At 40.1% G+C, this 17,974-nt stretch overlaps 1 protein-coding gene across 1 annotated transcript; it reads left to right on the plus strand.

Moving 5' to 3' along the window:
• The first annotated feature begins 1,143 nt into the window (after positions 1-1,143).
• Perp (p53 apoptosis effector related to PMP22) lies at positions 1,144-17,412 on the plus strand. The gene is made up of 3 exons (XM_026391870.2): positions 1,144-1,562; positions 11,349-11,489; positions 15,983-17,412. The coding sequence occupies exons 1-3, from the start codon at positions 1,349-1,351 to the stop codon at positions 16,207-16,209; spliced, it is 582 nt and encodes a 193-aa protein (XP_026247655.1). The 5' UTR covers positions 1,144-1,348; the 3' UTR covers positions 16,210-17,412.
• Positions 17,413-17,974: the final 562 nt, after the last annotated feature.

Consider the following 17,974-nt stretch of genomic DNA (forward strand, 5'->3'; position numbering starts at 1 on the left):
TTGATTTGTATAAGTAAAACTTGGCTTATGTAAAATGCCTAGGGGGAGAATTTCATGTGGTTTCAGACACTGATTTTCTCTGTACATTGTTTTTTTTTCACCCTCAAAAATTGCCAGAGAACTGTCTAATAGTATTTGGTTCCTTTTAAGAGTACCAAACTGAAGCACAGAGGGCTAAGTTTGAGACATTAAGTACTTCCCATTTCTTTTATATTAAGTTAATACAAACAAGGGATTCAGAAGAACTCTTTGAGGTAAGGGGTAAAATGTGCCCCTCACTGGGTGTTTTAGTCACTTGCCCAAGGCCACCATGGCGCCACACTCTCAGAACTAGTTTCTCCTAATCCTGGCTCCAAGTTGCAGCCCCACCCTCTCCGCCACACCTGAGGAATAAGGGCTGTGGCAGAAGCTGGTTCCGGACGCTGAGTGGTGGGATTTTTGATGCTGGCCACATGCTGACTTTTTTTTTTTTTTTTTTGAGACAAAAGTGGGGTTTCAGTAGCTACAGGTTTGTGTAAGAGATTGGACTGCAGCAGAAATGACATGAAGTTATCTAAGGGAAACCAGACGCTGCGCTTCCAAGACTGAAGCCAGTATCTGCTAAATTGCGTTCATTCCTGAAAGTCCCTGAGCTCCCTGTTGACCCAGACTGGGTGCGAGACACCAGGCCACCCTGAAAACATGGCCTCTGCAGACTGGGAGCTCGCGACCCAGCCGGAAAAGCCCTGTAAACAGATGAGTCGGAAGGGAGCAACGGTCCAAGGTGCAAAGGTGGAGCCCGGGAGGAAGTGGCCACCTCTGCCTGCGCGGTCAGGGACGGGGTCCTGGGTTGAGGTGCGCAGGTCCTGACTCCTATAGGGGCGGGGACAGCGTTGACCCACAGGGACAGCTGGAACACCCAACTCAAACTGCTTCAAGCCCAAGTATCGCCCTGTTGACAGTCACACTAGTGTCGGACGACAGAGCCAAAGTGCGCAGCCCGTGCGCGCAGACAGACGTGCCGTCCAAGTGTTAGGAACCAGCGTGCTGGAGAGGGGCGGCCCCCAGCGTCCACCCCGCGGGTTGAGGTCCCGCCGGGTGTAACCCGAGCCGGTCGGGTTGACCCGCGCCCCCGCCCTTGCCGCGCGCGCCCGGGGCCGGCCGGGCAGGTCGGGGCGGCGCGCTCTGAGTCACCGGAATCTAGGTGGGGCCCGCGCGCCGCGCCCCCGCGGCCAGCCCCGAGCGGTGTCCTCCCGGGAGCCGCCTCCCCGCGGCCTCTTCCCTTTTGTCGTGGAGCCAGCGCTTGCGGGTCACTCTCCCCGCCGCCCCTGCTCCGCGCGCTCCTCTGCTCCGTGCCGCGATTGTCGACATGCTGCGCTGCGGCCTGGCCTGCGAGCGCTGCAGGTGGATCCTGCCCCTGCTCCTGCTCAGCGCCATCGCCTTCGACATCATCGCGCTGGCCGGCCGCGGCTGGCTGCAGTCGAGCGACCACATCCAGACGTCCTCGCTGTGGTGGAGATGCTTCAGTGAGGGCGGCGGCAGCGGGTCCTACGACGATGGCTGCCAGAGCCTCATGGACTACGGTGAGTGCCCACCGCCGCCTCCAGGAAGCGCTCGGGGCTGCGGCTTGGGGGCAGACACAGCGCGTCCGGAGCCCTAACGGGGTTCCAGGCGGTGGCTGCTTACAACAAAACAAAACTAAACTAAATCGAGGTTCTTGTATCCGACCTGAGCTAAAAGAAGCTGCTGTTCTGGATGACCAAAGTCAGGTTCAAAACCAAAAGAAAATGGCCCTGGTTCAAACTCTGCTTTTTCCCTGTAGGATTTGTCAATTACCTGCATTAGAAGATTCCAGCTGTTGTGGAGGTTTAGATGAGTAAATATAAAGAAAAAAGTGTGCTTTCTTGGAGACCTACGGAAATTTCTTTCCACTCTCCTTCCTCTTTTGGTTCTTGTGGTTAAATTATAAGTATTAAAATAGCGTGCCTTCCCTAAATAGGTGAATTCGTTTAATTGGATTGAAGGGAAAGAAACTTTTTTTCTACGAAGAAAGCCCTTTCTGGCAGTTTTAGCAGTTACGGTTTCAGGTAAAGTGTTTTACCTGTTGGGCTAGTTCTTGTTTGCTCTTGCTCTAGGGAGTGCCCTTTTGGCTTAAGCATTGGCATTGCTGTTTAGAATATTTATTTTAATCTGATTTGATATCCAAATAGCAAACTCATCATCTACATCAGCGAAGGGAAGCAGAGTTGGCACATTTAATCCCTTGCAGATGGAGTGTTCTATTTTCCCAGGCTGGAGGAAGCCTCAGTCAAGTACTATGGTTAATGGACAATAGTTCTTTTAAGAAAAGGCATCTTCTTTTACAGGGGAATCTCTGCCCCCCCAGGGTAGATAAGAATAACAGCCAGAGTCCATTGTGATTGGCATTGTGTAGAGAGTGGGGTCCTGTGGACATCATAGAAAGCTTGGTGCCAAGTGAGACCTCACCATCTAAGTGATATGGTTTTAAAGAGGAAGAAAGCAGCCTTGCTTTTTTTTCACCACCGGCTTGACTCTTTTCCTGAAGGAGCCTATAGTTTCCAAACAAATCCTGTTCATTGGTGGTTCTGGGCCCGGTTATCAGTGGCTAGGCCCAGCCTCATTCTTAGGGAATCATTTGGAAGTTCCCACGGTGGACTTTGCTGAAAAGGAGGCAGGGTTCCCACTAGGCAGGTAATAAATGGAGAGACTGAAGGGAATTCCTGCTTTTCTTAAAGCTTCCCCACCCCCCCTCCGAAAACACATACACAAACACTTTGCCTGCTAAGGTTTGTATTGTCACAAGTATTTTAGGGCTTTAGAGGGAATTAATTACTTTGAAATAATATAATTATCTTCTAGGTAAAATCCGTTCAAACTCAGTCTCCTGTAGGAGACTTGAGTTCTGCTCAGGGTTTTTTTTTTTTTTTAAACAAACAAACAAACAACAACAAAAAAACAGATGTGGGTAGTTTTGAGGCCAAAGGCTCCTATGCAGACCCAAAGAACATTCAGTAATCCTCCACCTATGAAGTAAGCTGGTAGAGCCATGTCCCACTCTTGTTGGGACATGATTTGGCCTGCTGGGCCCTGGCTGTGACTGCAACCCTCTTTTGAAACGGGCACAATGCCACTTTAATGTTTCTTGTTAGGCTGGGTGAGCTCACCTTTTAGGGTGCGGCTGTTTCAGCCTTAAGCTGATATAGTAGTCAGTGTATTGAAGGGAATAAGCAGGTTTTGTTTCTAGTTTGGTGGATTTTATTTCCTTTAGATAGAGAAGTCAGAAGCATTATCTTTTTCATTGTAAAAGACACACCAGATCAAGAGATCAAGTGCATGGTTCCTTTGAATTTGTTACAAAAATTGCCCTTTGGAAAAGCTCAGTTTTCCAAGTGAATCTTGAAAAGTCTGTCATTACCTTTCTGATGCAGCACACCTTGTTTTCATAAATCAATAGTGGCTTTGACATCTCAATTGAGTTACTTCTGTCACCTTTGCAAAGATAGTGAAGTGTCAGTAATGGCTGTGGCTCAGGCCCTAGAATCACGCCACAAATCCAGGAATGGCTGTTGGCCATGGGAAGAAGACAGCTAGATATGAAGCCAGCAGAGGGGTCCACCTCCCACCATTGTAGACAAAGATGAGCTTAAGTGCTTGTTCTTCCATCCATCTCCTGCATGGACTGTTTGGCTAATTTCATCCCACAAGTGTAGAAATTGAGACTTCTGTGTTATAGGGTGATTATCTAGGCATCTATGAACTCTGTAGATTTTCACATAGCTCTTTAAGGCCTGCTGAAAACAATGTTTAGCTGAGATCACACTTTATCTCAAATGCAGTTTGCAGTTACACAGACTCCCACATAGGTACAAACATGCAGCAGGTTGTGCAAAACAGATCACCATGGGTGGCTTTGACCAAAGTGATACCTCAGTATAGAGAACTGAGTATGATCATTTTTTAAAAACTTGATGTGTAGTAGGAAGTAAGTATCCTGATTACCATTGTAACTGTTAAGAAAGTAGACTTTTTCATTACTGTCTTTGACCAGCGCTTTCATTAGGTGTAAATATGTTCTTTTTGTGGTAAAGACACAGGTTATTTCTGGCAAGTATTGGCAATAATACTAAAGAATATGAATGTTTTTATAAAGACAAATAAATCCTTAGCACTACAAATATGAAAAACAGAACACTATTCTTCATTGTTGGTGATTTTTAAAAAATAATTTTTTTTTCAGATGAGCAAGTTATCTCATTTTTCCTTGTAAATGAGTCAAATCATATTCTGAATATTATCTTTTACATTATGGTAATAGCTAAATTAAAGCCTAGCTTAACAGATATTTGTTTGAATTTTTTGATTTGTATATGTCAAGAGGGAAAAGAAAATCGAGGTTTACGACTGAAATGGTCATCCAAAGTCACCTAAAAATAAAATGTGAGATTCAGCTTGAATGTGCATTGCACAGCTTAGTATTCCTGAGCTGCCAGAACCTTTCTAGTTTTAAGGGCAAATTAATCAGGAATATAGTCTAAGCATTGGCTATAGAGATTTAAAATCGGGGCAGACTCTAGCTTGTCAGTTTGGAGAATAATGGGTGTGAGTTATGGAACAGAGGAATAGAAAAGAAAGTGGAGAATTGTTACCTGGAATCTGAACTCAGAAATGCAGAGCCTCATTTTAAATTAATCAATTAATTAATTTTTGATACTGGGGAATGAACCCAGGGGCGCTAGGCCACTGAGCCACATCCCTGGTCTTTTTTACTTTTTGTTTTGAGACAGGATCTTGCTAAGTTGCTAAGGCTGGCTTTGAACTTGCAATCCTTCTGCCTCAGCCTCTCAAGTCTCTGGGAGGTCAGGCATATGCCACTGTGCCTGGCCAGAGCCTCGTTTTCCCCAAAGATACCCTTTGAATACAACCAGATACATCCAGTGTTTTTCACAAGAAATCCCTCTTGGAAAACTCAAAGAACCAGAATTTATATGAAACAATTTTAGATCATTAAGTCCTATGGTTCTCAAAAGTATAGAAAATGAGAATAATAATTATGAACTCAATAGTTTACATCAGGCCAAATTCAACTTACAGGATTTCATTTTGAGATTATACTCTGTGGCCTTTGGGCATGTCGGGGTAAGAGACACGCTCTTTATTCTTTATTCACATTCTTATTTTATGACATTAGACATTAGTGGGCAGATGACTCTTTGTATTTCTTCACATGTGTGTGTGTTCACATCCTTACACAATAGATTAAAAAGTTGGCCACTCTGTAGTTTAAATATGTACTGATTTGGGGAGTCTTAAAGTCTAACCAGTCTTATAGGTTGGTCTAGTGTATTGCTGCTCTTAGCAGTTGCTACCCCAGGGATCCTCAGTCCCTTTCCTGTGACCTAACTTGTCTCTGCCATGTCAAGTCACAGACTCCTGGACTGTTAGAATTAAAGTGCATCCAGTTCAAGCGCTGGACAAAGCCCCATGCTCGTTAACTTCGGCTGATGAGCAGGTTCCTTTTATTCGGCAACTTCATTCTGTTCCCTGACTGATGCTATTTGTTTACAAACACCCCATCTCACACCGACTGAGCTGGAATGTGCTTCCCTGGATTTCTGCTTTCCAGTTTCTTTCTTCCTTCGGACAGATTTTAAATATTTAAGGGTAGATCCCCAATTCATTGCTAATTCTCTTGTCTTCAAAGTAAAAATTCTCATGTTCCGCTTCTTCCTGTGTAGGAGGGCTTGCTCGGTCACTAATTAAATGAAAGAAGACCATAACGTGGTGGAGTAGGGTAGCTCTGTAAGAGCACAGTGGTAAGTAAGTAGTCACCGCCTGGCCCAGTTTCAGGAGAAAATGTGGAGCATGTGAAGAATCTCACACCAGCTGTGGAATGCTGGCCCCTGTGGTTCTCCCTGCAGTTCTCTGCTGAACTATTCCTTGCAGGAAGGCGGCATCTTCCTAGGTAGATTTGTTTTGTTTTTGCAAGTACACTCTGTTGTCCTCTGAATTTTTACCACTCCAGGTGTTACATACCAGTAACATCAGCAGGATCAGGGAGGTTTAGTGTCACATCCACTTACTGAATCAGAATCTGCATTAACAACTTCCCCTTTTGAGTTTTGGAAGCACTGGCCAAGTCAATACAGATGACCTCCTCATTGACTATGCAAAAGAGTGTTTTGGAGTATAGTATCTACTCATGTTTATTTATGGATAGGTAGGACCTTTTACTTTTTTAACTATGATTTCAATTCTGCCTGAATGTGGCATAAAGAACCTCATAGAAACAGTATGAAGATATCTGACAAAAACTCAGCTCAGGTCCCCTCGGTGGGGCCTTTGCTATTACTAATAGACGAATCCTTCATTCTGGAAAGGGAAAAAACCCTAGTTGGGTGACATTGGTGACCTGGAGCAAGGATAAGGGCGCTGATGGTTTCAGTCTATTTGGTGTCCATGTAAAACACCTGAAGAATTCAGCAAATCCATGAAAGAAGCACTCACTTGGGGGGAAATAGTAGTACATGGTCTCCAAAATATCACCAGCAACATTAAAAATATTAGCAATGTTCTCCTTGTTTTAAGATAAGCGTCTCCCCCCACCCCTGCCAAACTGTAGTTTATCATTTCTAGTTTGACCCTCAAGGTTTTTGTTTAGTTTTACCTTTTTCTTGTCCTTGCTGGTCTTTTCCTACCCATGTAACATGTGTTCTCCTGTATAATTTCTGGAGGAAAAATATAGGATGCTTCCTCATACAAACAACAGAAAAACCTTAGAAATATTTCCCAGGAAAACTCCAGTTTCATTAGTGGCCACTGAATAGTTTTCATGCTCTTGATTAAATGTTGAATTTTGGCAGGTAATAGCAAAGTTTGATGATAAGCTGTTGTTCATCCATTTTATTTGAAAGTGGATTTATTATGCTGGTTTCTTTGACAACATAATCTTCTCCAAGTGGTACTTACTGAATCAACTTAGGACATAGAGTACATATATAAACCAAATTGGTGTTCCCCTGTGGAAACAAAACAAACAAAAATTCCTAGGCAAAAACGCAGCATCTATTTCCCTGGAGTGCTGCTGGCTTTTGTTGTCTTAATTCGGGGGCTACCAACTGACTGTGAGAACCTTCCCTGGTACCACATGCGTGCAATTAAGAAAGGCCTTAAAATCTGGAGTGATAAAATAGTAATGAAGGACAGACTTGTGTTCAGAAAAGATAAGATGAAGACTGCATTTGAGGAACTACAGGCCATCTGTTAAATCATAAAAGAAGTTTAGATTTAGGACCAATTTTAAAAATTGATGTTTTCCATTAGGGTTGGTAATGTGGTGTAATTTAGATCATATAAGAAATATGAATAGTTCCAAAAGGGCTGGCTAAATTTATAGATATTGGGCTTAGCCTTTACAGCTGAGTCAAAATTTACTTAGGATAAATACACTTAACTTTTTACAAAATGTATACTGTGGAGAACAGCCCTGCTCTAAGCCTGTAGGACTGATGATTCCCTTCTCAGAACACTGGGCCTCGAGCCGCCTGCTCAGACCTGGTATGGTCCCTCTGATCATTTTACATCAAGTCACGGACGTGGGAAGCCGCTTGCCTTACGTGGAGAGGTCTGTCATTCCTCAGTGAGGACCTTCAAAACCGTGCCAAGATTTCCGTCTAAATGATAGTTGAATGATTCAATGTGGGTGTTTCCATGCTGTAAGGAGCAGGTTTTACACGTTCTACAACCAAGGTGGCCTTTCCCAAGACAAAATGTTGCTTTATTTCCATTTCGATTTTCTTTAGACTCAGCACTTTAAATAATCAAGACATTAACTGAATTAATAGGAACAGTTTCTTAAAATGGTCCAATTTGTATGGATGTCCACTTGTTGGCATAAGGCTGGGTGAATTAGCTTACTGTTCTTTTATTTAATTCCTTTCAAGTACCTGAAACTAAGCATAAATTATACTTCAGTTAAAATGTGGGAGGAAGCAGCAATAACAGTAATCTGTGTTAATTTTACTCAAATAACCAGGTAGAATCATTTTTTATTTTATAGCAATATTACACATAACTTATTTAGCTGGACTTTTAAAACATGGATCTGTGAGTAGAAAAGTTTGGTTATTGAAATGGGTTCCTCATGAGGATGTTTTTTCCTGTATTATTGAAAGCTCCCCTCTGCCCTGCAGCGTATTTCATTATGTCTGCAGTCTTCCACATGCTCATGGAATTGCAGAGTATCAAATTTCTGAACTCATACAGGGAAAAGTAAATCTTTGCTCATTTGAATTTAATGATCAGATTTGTTTTTTTGGTTCGGGTGGTACTGGGGATCGAACTTAGGGGCACTCAGCCACTGAGCCACATCTCCAGCCCTATTTTGTATTTTATTTAGAGACAGGATTTCATGGAGTTGCTTAATACCTCTCTTTTGCTGAGTCTGGCTTTTCGTGATCCTCCTGCCACAGCCTCCTTAGCAGCTGGGATTACAGGCACTCACCACCACCGTAGGCACAATTGGATTTAATTAACTCAATGGCTGGCAATAACCACACACTCAAAAATCTATAGAAATGAGACTATAATTGACAGAGGGGTGCATACTGAAATTTCTGGGCTCCTTTTTGGTAGTGCTATTCTATTCTATGGGGAGTTTAAGTATGAATCTTAGTTGTTCTCTAACTTTTTATTATGGATATAAGAAACTTGGTACTACCAAAATGCAATTCCATCTCTGGAGGGAGGTGCTGGCATCTGCATGTTTATTGAACACCACTGATTAAAACGACAGTATGGTCTATGGGCTACACTCTGAGGCGGTCTAGTTAATTATTGCTCCTTCTAAAACATGGTCCCTTCTCTCTTAAAAGTTTCCATACTTGAAGGACAAGGCAAAAGTGAGGGGGAAAAAAAATCACATTTTGGTTTTATTCATTTCTATTATAAAATCAATTGGACTTTCCTATGTTGCTTTTATCCCCCAAATCTCTCACTGATCCGACAAGATGAGCAAAAGGATTTAGAAGGAAGTAATAAAAACCACAAATATAAGAGTGGGTCTAATCATTGATCATCTCAGCCCCTCCTGAGTGGTGCTGTTTAGGTGGAATTTGTGGGAAAACAGTATTTCTGAGACATATAAGAATGTTTATTTTTCCTGATAATCTGTTATATCTCAGTAATTCTTGTCTCTAGAGAAGCCCTGGAGGGAGTGTGGAAACTGGAGAATGTAGTGGAGGAATTTAGCCCTGATTTGTTTCGTGTTAAATAATGAAAGGTGTAATAGGTGAAGATAGGAAAGTGGACTAGATGGCTGAGGAACAGTCTATGGGAGGTGCAGAACTGTGCAAATATAGAATAAAATAAAAACTTGAGTCCTGGAGAAAAGCCATAGAAACAGAGGAGGGTCTTTGTGAGCAGTGACCTCTGGGGAGCTGGTGATTTGCACACAGCAGCACTCATCCTTACATGAACCTTGCAATAAGCATTTTTAGCTGAGTGACTTCTGAGTTAAGGCTTGAGGGAGGTAAAGTCATGCAGACAACAGTGAGAAGAGTGAGGAGACTAGCATGAAGCTAACAGGTGGCAGATGCAGGGTGTAAATGATGTCTAGCTGCCTCCAAAACCCCTGTCTTTCCTGCTGGCTCATGTCTTTGTTTGACTTGGAGCACCCAAATGACCTAGAATTGAGGGAGAATGTTGTCTGCTGTGTGGTGTGTTAGAGAGTAGAAGTAAAACCTGGGCAAAGGGCAAATGAGTTTCCTTTTCAAATGCAATAATGAGTAATAGGTTAAGAATGTGTTCTTCCAATAACAGATGAATGGGTAAACAAAATATCCATACGATAGAGTATTATTCAACCACCAAAAGGAAGAAAATACTGATTCATGGTGTAATGTGGATGAACCCTTGAAAAAACTACCAGGCTCAGAGAAAAAAGCCAATCACACAAGACTACAGGGCATATGATCTTGGGAAATGTCCAGAATAAGTGCATTAGATTAGTGATTGCCAGAGGCTGGGGAATGGGGGACTGGGAAGTGATGGCTCACAGGTTTCTTTTTGGGGTGATAAAGATTTTCTGCAATTATAGTGATGAAGCTTGCACAACCCTGCGAATATAGTGAAAACTATCAAGTTGTACCCTTTAAAAGAGTGCACTTTATGGCATCTAAATTGTATCTAAAAACTTCATATTTTGGATTCAGACAGGTTGGAAATCTAACTATCTAAACCATTTACTAGCCATGTGACTGTGTGCTGGTTATCTGAACTCTTAAAGCCCAAGTAAATCCTTGTTTCTAAACTAGAACTGAAACTCTTGTGAGCCTAAGAAGTTGTGAGGACTCAGTGAGCTAGTCAGTGTGTCTTAAATGCTAGTTTTCAAGCTCTAGATCCAAGGTTGTATGCAAAGAGTTTTTAGAAATCAGTGCTGGTGGAGTGACTGGAATTGTAGACTGGAGTTGTCTGTATGTGTATCATGGATGGGTTTTCTACATAAGGGGCCCATGTAGGTTCCTCAAACCTAGAACTCATCCTGATTCTCTTTCTAGGGCTAAGATCAATAATTAAGAACTATTGTGCAATAAATTCTGAATACTTAAGAAAGGAAAAATTTAGGCAGAAATTTAGCCAGTCGGTTTGCTACCAAACTTGTTGTAGAATCATGGCTTTTTTTTTAATCATGGCTTTTTTTTTCCATTGTTTTATTTAGCATCTCTGCCTAGTTATAAAGATATATTTTCAGTTGTTATTTTTGTATGAAATCAAACATTAATAGAAAACAAAAGCTCTTAAAGGTTTTTGAAACATTTCCTACAAAATTTGTAATTTAAATTCTCTAATACTATGAATGTTTAGTATGATCATGTTGTGTTAGAGCTTGGTAAAACCTTTTAAATATATCTATTTATATGGCAAATTTATTTAATAAGAAACAGTTTAAAGAAGCGGAACTTCCATTTCAGAGATGTAAACATTTATCCCCAAACTGAGGGGAGTAAACATTTCCCGAGTCTCAATAGATGAATAGTCTGTATATTTGAATTGCCTCATCTTCCCTTGAAATGTGAAGGTACTTAAGTATTGTCAAAAGAAAACTGTCCCTCCACACAAATTTTGCTAGTAGAAAGAAAAAATAAAACCCTATTGATAAAAAAATTTTTTTTTGATTTTAGGTGGACACAATAACTTTATTTTCACGTGGTGCTGAGGATTGAACCCAGTGCCTCACATGAGAAGCAAGTGCTCTACCACTGACCTACAACCCTAGCCCCCTACTGATATCTGATAAGCAGTTTTTAAATTTGACATGTCTGCCTGATTAATCTGTTTCCCTTTTCTTGCAGCGTGGGGAAGAGCGGCGGCTGCCATGCTCTTCTGTGGCTTTATCATCCTGGTCATCTGTTTCATCCTCTCCTTCTTTGCGCTCTGTGGACCTCAAATGCTTGTCTTCCTGAGAGTGATTGGAGGCCTCCTTGCTCTGGCTGGTAAGACTGGGTGGCAGCAATTTTTCCTTTATATCTACAATGGACATCATATATAATTATGGTTTGTGATCTATTCTTGGAAATAGCTCACCAACAGAGGATTCCTTTCCTCTTGTGCCTTAGACAGTATATTATGCTTCCCATTCAAGTGCCCAAGTTATTCTGTGGGTGCCCCTCTCTCTCCTAAGTGACTCCATCCACTGGTACCTACCTACCTAAGGGACCAGAGCTATATTCCTCTGGAAGTATAGTGATCTTTAGAGTAGTTCCTAGTCCTGGCCTCCTGTGAGCCCTGTGCTGAGGAGACCTGAGTATCCCTGTATCATTTCACTTATTGAAAGAATTTTGTGACTTTGTGATATGGTGGGTCATGAAAGGGTTTTCTGCATTGAGGTGGGGAGGGACCACAGCATAGAGCTTGTGCCAGGGGAGATTCAGACATAGGAAATGTGAAGAAATCCAGTTCTGCAGGTGGGTAGGGCTCAGAGTGGACCTTTAATAGTGGAATAGAATGTCATATAATAATAATAATATAGGAATTTAGGAGCAAGAACTATTTGAAATTTTTGTCAGGCACCTGACAAAGGGACAAGACCTCAGCTACAGAGTTGGATTCAGATGCAAAACTGGATTTTCTGTGGAGGAGAAAAAAGAAGGTGCTAAAAAGAGCAAAGCCAGGCCACAGGCCTCAGATACCATCCAAGGCTCACAGGACCAAAGCAGACTGCAGACCTCGGGACAGATATAACGTTAGCAGATAGTCTTGGAAGCTGGTTGATAGCCTTGTCTCTAAGATTGAACATGAGCCAGGAAGGAGACCACTGTATGCTGGGTTCACTGTGCTGAGATCAGTTGAGTTTGCAGAGCGTAGGGCCACACAAATGAGGAGTGAGAAGACTTGGCTGAGAGGAAGGAGCAGCATCAGAGAATGACCAGCACAGTCCTGGCCCAGCCTTTCCATTGGACAAACTTCTCTTGTTTGAAAAACAAAAGCTTACTCTGTGCTTTTCATGTTTCAAAGTTTGCTTTTTGCAAAATATTTTAAAAATCAGAAGTAACTTGGAATTACAAAAGATATGAAAAACCTTGCTGAAACCTGCACTTCTGTTTGGCTTTTCATAGTTCAAATTTATGAGAGCTCATCACAGGAACATATTTGATTTGTCATTCTTTCCTTTCCCATGCCTTAGAAGGCTAGATGGGTACCTGCTGAAGTTGCCATTAGGAACAATATGCTAGAATATTAATCTTAGTTGAAGACTCCTAGAGAATTCTATGTGACTGCTAGGTATGCATCCAAAAGAATTAAAAACAGAAACTTGGACACACATTTGTAACCATGGGCATAGCATTATTCCCAATAACCAAAAGGTGAAGCAAAGTATTCATCAACATATGAATGGCTACACAAAATATGATACATAGATACAATTGAGTATTCTTTGGCCATAAAAAGGAATGAAATTTTGATCATGTTACAACATGATGTACGCTGAAAACGTTATGCCATGTGAAATAAGCCAGACATAGAAGGATAAGATATCACTCCATTTACATGAAGTACCTAGAAAAGGCAAATTCATAGAGACAGGAAATAGATGTTTCCAGGGGCTGTGAGTGGGGGAACTGGGAGCTAGTTTTTTTATTGGATATAGAGTGCATGTGAGGATAGTGAAAGAGTTTTGGATATAAATAGTGGTGATGGTTATTCACCCTGCGAGTGTACTCAATGCCACTGAATTAAACACTTATGAATGGTAAAAAATGATAAATATTATGCTATGTATATTTTACCATGATAAAAAATATCCTGGGAAAACTCCGTCAACCATTGCTCTGTCTTAGCTTTAAAACAGTAAGGTCAAGTAGTGGCTGTCCAAGCTAACAAGGTAGCATGTATAGAAAAATAGTTCTAGTGCTCAACAGGTTTATAGCTGAAAGGTCCTGCTTACACTGTGTTCTCATTTTATAATTTAATATTTATCCCTTCCTTTAGGGTTTGACAAGGAAATGTATATAGAAGAATAAAAAGTCCAGACATCTTAATACATTTTTGGTGGTAATAATGTTGAATAATTCTTACTTGTTTTTAAAGATATATTTCACAGCAAAAGTTATTTTTAATTTTTATATAATATTGTTAAAATCAGAAAAGTTGAACACTGATACAATTTAAATTTTGCAGAAATTCATCCAAATTATTATAAGAACTTCATGTATAATGAATCAATCAATAGCTAACATTTATTATCAGAAAACAATATTTAACATTTATTTAACATTTAACATTTATTACTAGGAAAATCAGAGGTCAGTATAGAGAAGGATTACTTTTGTAGTGTGTCTTATACAGTATTTTGCAGTGTGTGAAGGACAAGCTTAACTAGTAACTTTGCTATTTAGAGTATATAAGAAGACAAGAAGAGAAACATTTTAATTGAGTTGAAAAATAGAAGCAGCAAATCAAGATATGGAAACATCTACTGCATTTCTAAAAAAAGAAGAGAACTTTGTGCACTTTGGGGCACATCTGTGGAGCTAGTAGAAGAAAATTAAGATAATGAAAAACCTGGTGGTGAGGATTAGACATTCCCTGCTGCGTTCCTAGGTACAGCCAGTTGGTGCCTGCTCTTGAGAGCGGTGTCTTAATGGGCTAAAATCCGTTCCTGCCCTTGGACTTGGCAGTGCACCTGAGAGACATAAACACATCAAGGCAAAACATAACTTAGCATGTAAATACTGTTATAGTTTTATAAAATCTTGAATTTTCTTTGTAACTCCAAATGTAGATTCTATAAACTTATTGGCATTTTAAGCAACTTTAAATATGATGATCAATCATAATTAATGCTGTGATTTTTACAACACAGCATTCAGAACTCTTTTTTTTTTTGAGAAGACATAAATTTTTATTGAAAGGATGGTGGAGTGAAATATTGAGGTCAAGAATGAATAAGTGGAGGCTGGGTTGTGGCTCAGTGGTAGAACGCCTGCCTAGTATGTGTGAGGCAGTGGATTCAATCCTCAGAACCACATAAAAATAAAATAAAGGTATTGTGTCCACCTACAACTAAAAATATATATATATTAAAAAAACAATGAATAAGTACAGATCATTACTGATTCTAGAGAAATAAAAATGGATTTTTCAGGGATTACTATAAACAGCCATAACTTAGTGTTTTAGTTAGCTTTTCTTCATTGTGACAAATATACCTGATAAGAACAATTAGAGGAGGAAAAGTTTATTTAGTCTCATAGTTTAGAGGTTCCGTTTAGGTGGCTCAACTGTAGCTCTGTGCTCAAGGTGAGGCAGATATCATGGCAAAGGGAAAAGCAGAGGTAAGCAGCTCAGAATATGGCAATCAGGAAGCAGAGAGAGAGGAGAGAGAGAGCATACCACTAAACAAGGATAAAATATAAACTCCAAGGGCAAGCCCCTAGGGATCTACCTTCTCCAGCCACATCCTACCTGTGTACAGTTACCACCCAGACAATCCATATGGTGGATTAATCTACCAATTAGTTTACAATTCTCATAATCTAATCATTTCTTTTTTAATACTTAAAGGTAGCTATCCTTTATTAATATATGTATTTTTTCTTATTTGTTCTTTTTAGACATACATGACAGTGGAATGTATTTGACATATTATTCATACATGGAGTGTAACTTATTCTAATTAGGACCCCCATTCTTGTAGTTGAACGTGATGTGGAGTTACACTGGTTGTGTATTCATATATGAACATGGGAAAGTTATTTCCAATTCATTCAGAACCATTTTTGACATAGGTTTTCCTTTCCACATCCTCTCTTGTCCTTCCCTAAAGCATCCTGATTATTCCTTTTTTTTTTTATTCTTTCTTTTCCTCCAACCTGGGGTGCTATTCCCTGTTCCCTCTGTCTCTGCATTACTCTTCACCTTCTCTATGGGATTTTCTGGTGATTCTCCACATTGATCATTACCACCATGGCTTCATTGTTTCATTTAGTCATTCACTTACCAAATGAATTTTCCAGTGATACATTAGTTAATATCAATACTAAATCATATATGTGTATGCACGCGTGTGTGTATGTATGGATATTTGTAATTTTGCTAACCCTGAATATATTAATTGTATTTGGCACAGGAAACATGAAGATGAAAAAAAAAAAGACTTCTTTACCACTCTGCTTTCTATTGTACAACACAAATTTACAACAGGAGAACAATATATGCAATATAAAGTGATTCTCTTACTGTGTTCTGTCTGTATTTCATATAGTCGTTATATATGTGTCAAGCTGTTCGGTGCCAGGTGTCTCTTATTAGCCAATATGGTTTTTGGCTCTTAGTTAACTATACTTCTTCATCCACTTCATGTTTTAGGTGGATTTAACACATATTTAAAGTCAGAAACTTGGTGGGGAAGGAGTAATCTGTTCTGTGCATTTATTCATTCATGTCTGCATGCATTAATACTCTGGTATTCTTTTCTTTCCTTCAGCTGTGTTCCAGATCATCTCTCTGGTAATCTACCCCGTGAAGTACACCCAGACCTTCAACCTTCATGCCAACGTAGCTGTCACTTACATCTACAACTGGGCCTACGGCTTCGGGTGGGCAGCCACGATCATCCTGATTGGCTGCGCCTTCTTCTTCTGCTGTCTCCCCAACTACGAAGATGACCTGCTGGGCAACGCTAAGCCCAGGTACTTCTACACGTCTGCCTGATGTGGGCAAGGAGTGAAAGAAAGCCCTGCTGCTGACATGGACCCGAGGAGGACGCTTTTCTCCAGCCCACTTGGAAGCTATGATTTGGTTGCGTTCCTATGATTAAACTAGACAAAAGTGCTAAAATAATTCGGGAGAAAAAATTTTTTAAATAGTGTTGTACTTTCATATTCATCTTTTATATGTTTTATGGAATACAATAGGCTTGTTTTGCTTGTTATTAATGCAGTATTTCCTTATATCTGTCTATAACATGCTGCATTTGTAAACGAATATAAACACAAACTTAACAAGGTGAGAAGGAGATGGCTTCTAAGATTTAATGGTCTGATCAAGTTTTTTGTTTTTCCCATATAGAATGGACTGTTTCTATAAGAGTTAAGGAATAGAGGGAGATGTTGGTAAAAATTATCAGTGACCAAATCTTCAGAATAAAAGCAAAACAAAAAATACTTTTTCAAGTCTTCAGCTATTCAAAGAAGCAAAATAATTTCCTAGGGGCTATCACTTGTAAGAATTTCTAATTAATGTCCTGAATAGTTGCTTCTTTGCTAAGCTTTGCCTTAACTTGATGTGTTATACAGGAAAGTATTGTTTCATGGGTGAAACAGGTTTTAGTATAAAGACCTCTTTAAGTAGTAAAATGTTGAGATGAAAATTTCTCTTTTAAAGTAGTTTATAGAGTTAGGGTGTGGGAAAATGCTATATTAATACATCTATACTTGTTTTGTGTCTATGTGTTTAGTACCAATGTAGACTGCACTGAAAGGTGGACCAGTCTAATTCATTCTGATTGATGGATCCGATTGGGTCATGTTGTGAAGCCTTAGGAGGCTGTCGCTATCACAAAAGTGCCATTGAAATAGCCCAGGGAGAAGAAGTGGCTTGGATTTTTCATTTTGGGTTTAACTGGGCTGTAATCATATAGACACAGCTCTGATAGATTTTAACTGTAACAAAAACCAACATATAGTTAAAAACCTGGTATTCCTTGGTAAACAGACTTAAAATGTCTGATGTAAAACATACAACAGGAGAACACAGGATGTGAGTTTCTCTAAGTATATATTGGCTAAATTATTGGGGTTTTTTTAAACCATTTTTACTGACATAATGATAACCAACTCATTTTATATATCAAATTATTGTTTTGTAAGTTGCAGCATAAACAATTACAGTTTTCATTGTGAGTTTTTCCCAATAAACCAGGTTTCAAATCTTTTGTCTAGTTTGCACTTTTTATTTTTTGGTTGTTGTTGCTAATTAGCTATTTTGGGGAAGGGAATTTTTTAAAAAAATGCTGTGAGTGGGTAAGAACATTAGATAAAATGAAAAGTTGCTTTTTTCTCAGTTTTAGGGTTCTTGCTTCTTTTAGGTGTTCAATTATAATTTTTGAAATATTAATGAATCTAGCAGTCTGCTCTCTGAGCTTTTCCCTCAATGAATGAATAATCCATGCACCGACATCAGACAACATTTATCCAGTGCTTCTAGCAAAAGGAAACTGACTAAAATTTCTGGTAGGGTCTGATACCCAGGGAAGATTTGTGTGGGCGAAGTGAAGATTCAGATGATCCTCTCCCAGCATCTGTGTAAGCCTCTTCCATCATCCGTGGGTCCTCTTCCATTCAGGAAGAGGAGGTAGTGGTCTACTTCTTTTCCTTGACTATCTTGCATTCAATAGTTTTTTCCACCATAAGTCATAAATTAATTCTACAATGGTGTATGTAAGTAGGAAGAAGGGCTTCAAAGTGACAGGTGGAAG

Source organism: Urocitellus parryii, chromosome 8, assembly GCF_045843805.1.
Source record: "Urocitellus parryii isolate mUroPar1 chromosome 8, mUroPar1.hap1, whole genome shotgun sequence".
In the NCBI taxonomy this organism is placed as follows: Eukaryota; Metazoa; Chordata; class Mammalia; order Rodentia; family Sciuridae; genus Urocitellus; species Urocitellus parryii.

Excerpts from the sequence above, each read along its gene's own strand:
- Perp (XM_026391870.2), top strand. The coding sequence starts at position 1,349 with ATGCTGCGCTGCGGCCTGGCCTGCGAGCGCTGCAGGTGGATCCTGCCC. Across the intron at positions 1,563-11,348 it reads CCAGAGCCTCATGGACTACG|CGTGGGGAAGAGCGGCGGCT; the intron begins GTGAGTGCCCAC and ends CTTTTCTTGCAG. Across the intron at positions 11,490-15,982 it reads AGGCCTCCTTGCTCTGGCTG|CTGTGTTCCAGATCATCTCT; the intron begins GTAAGACTGGGT and ends TCTTTCCTTCAG.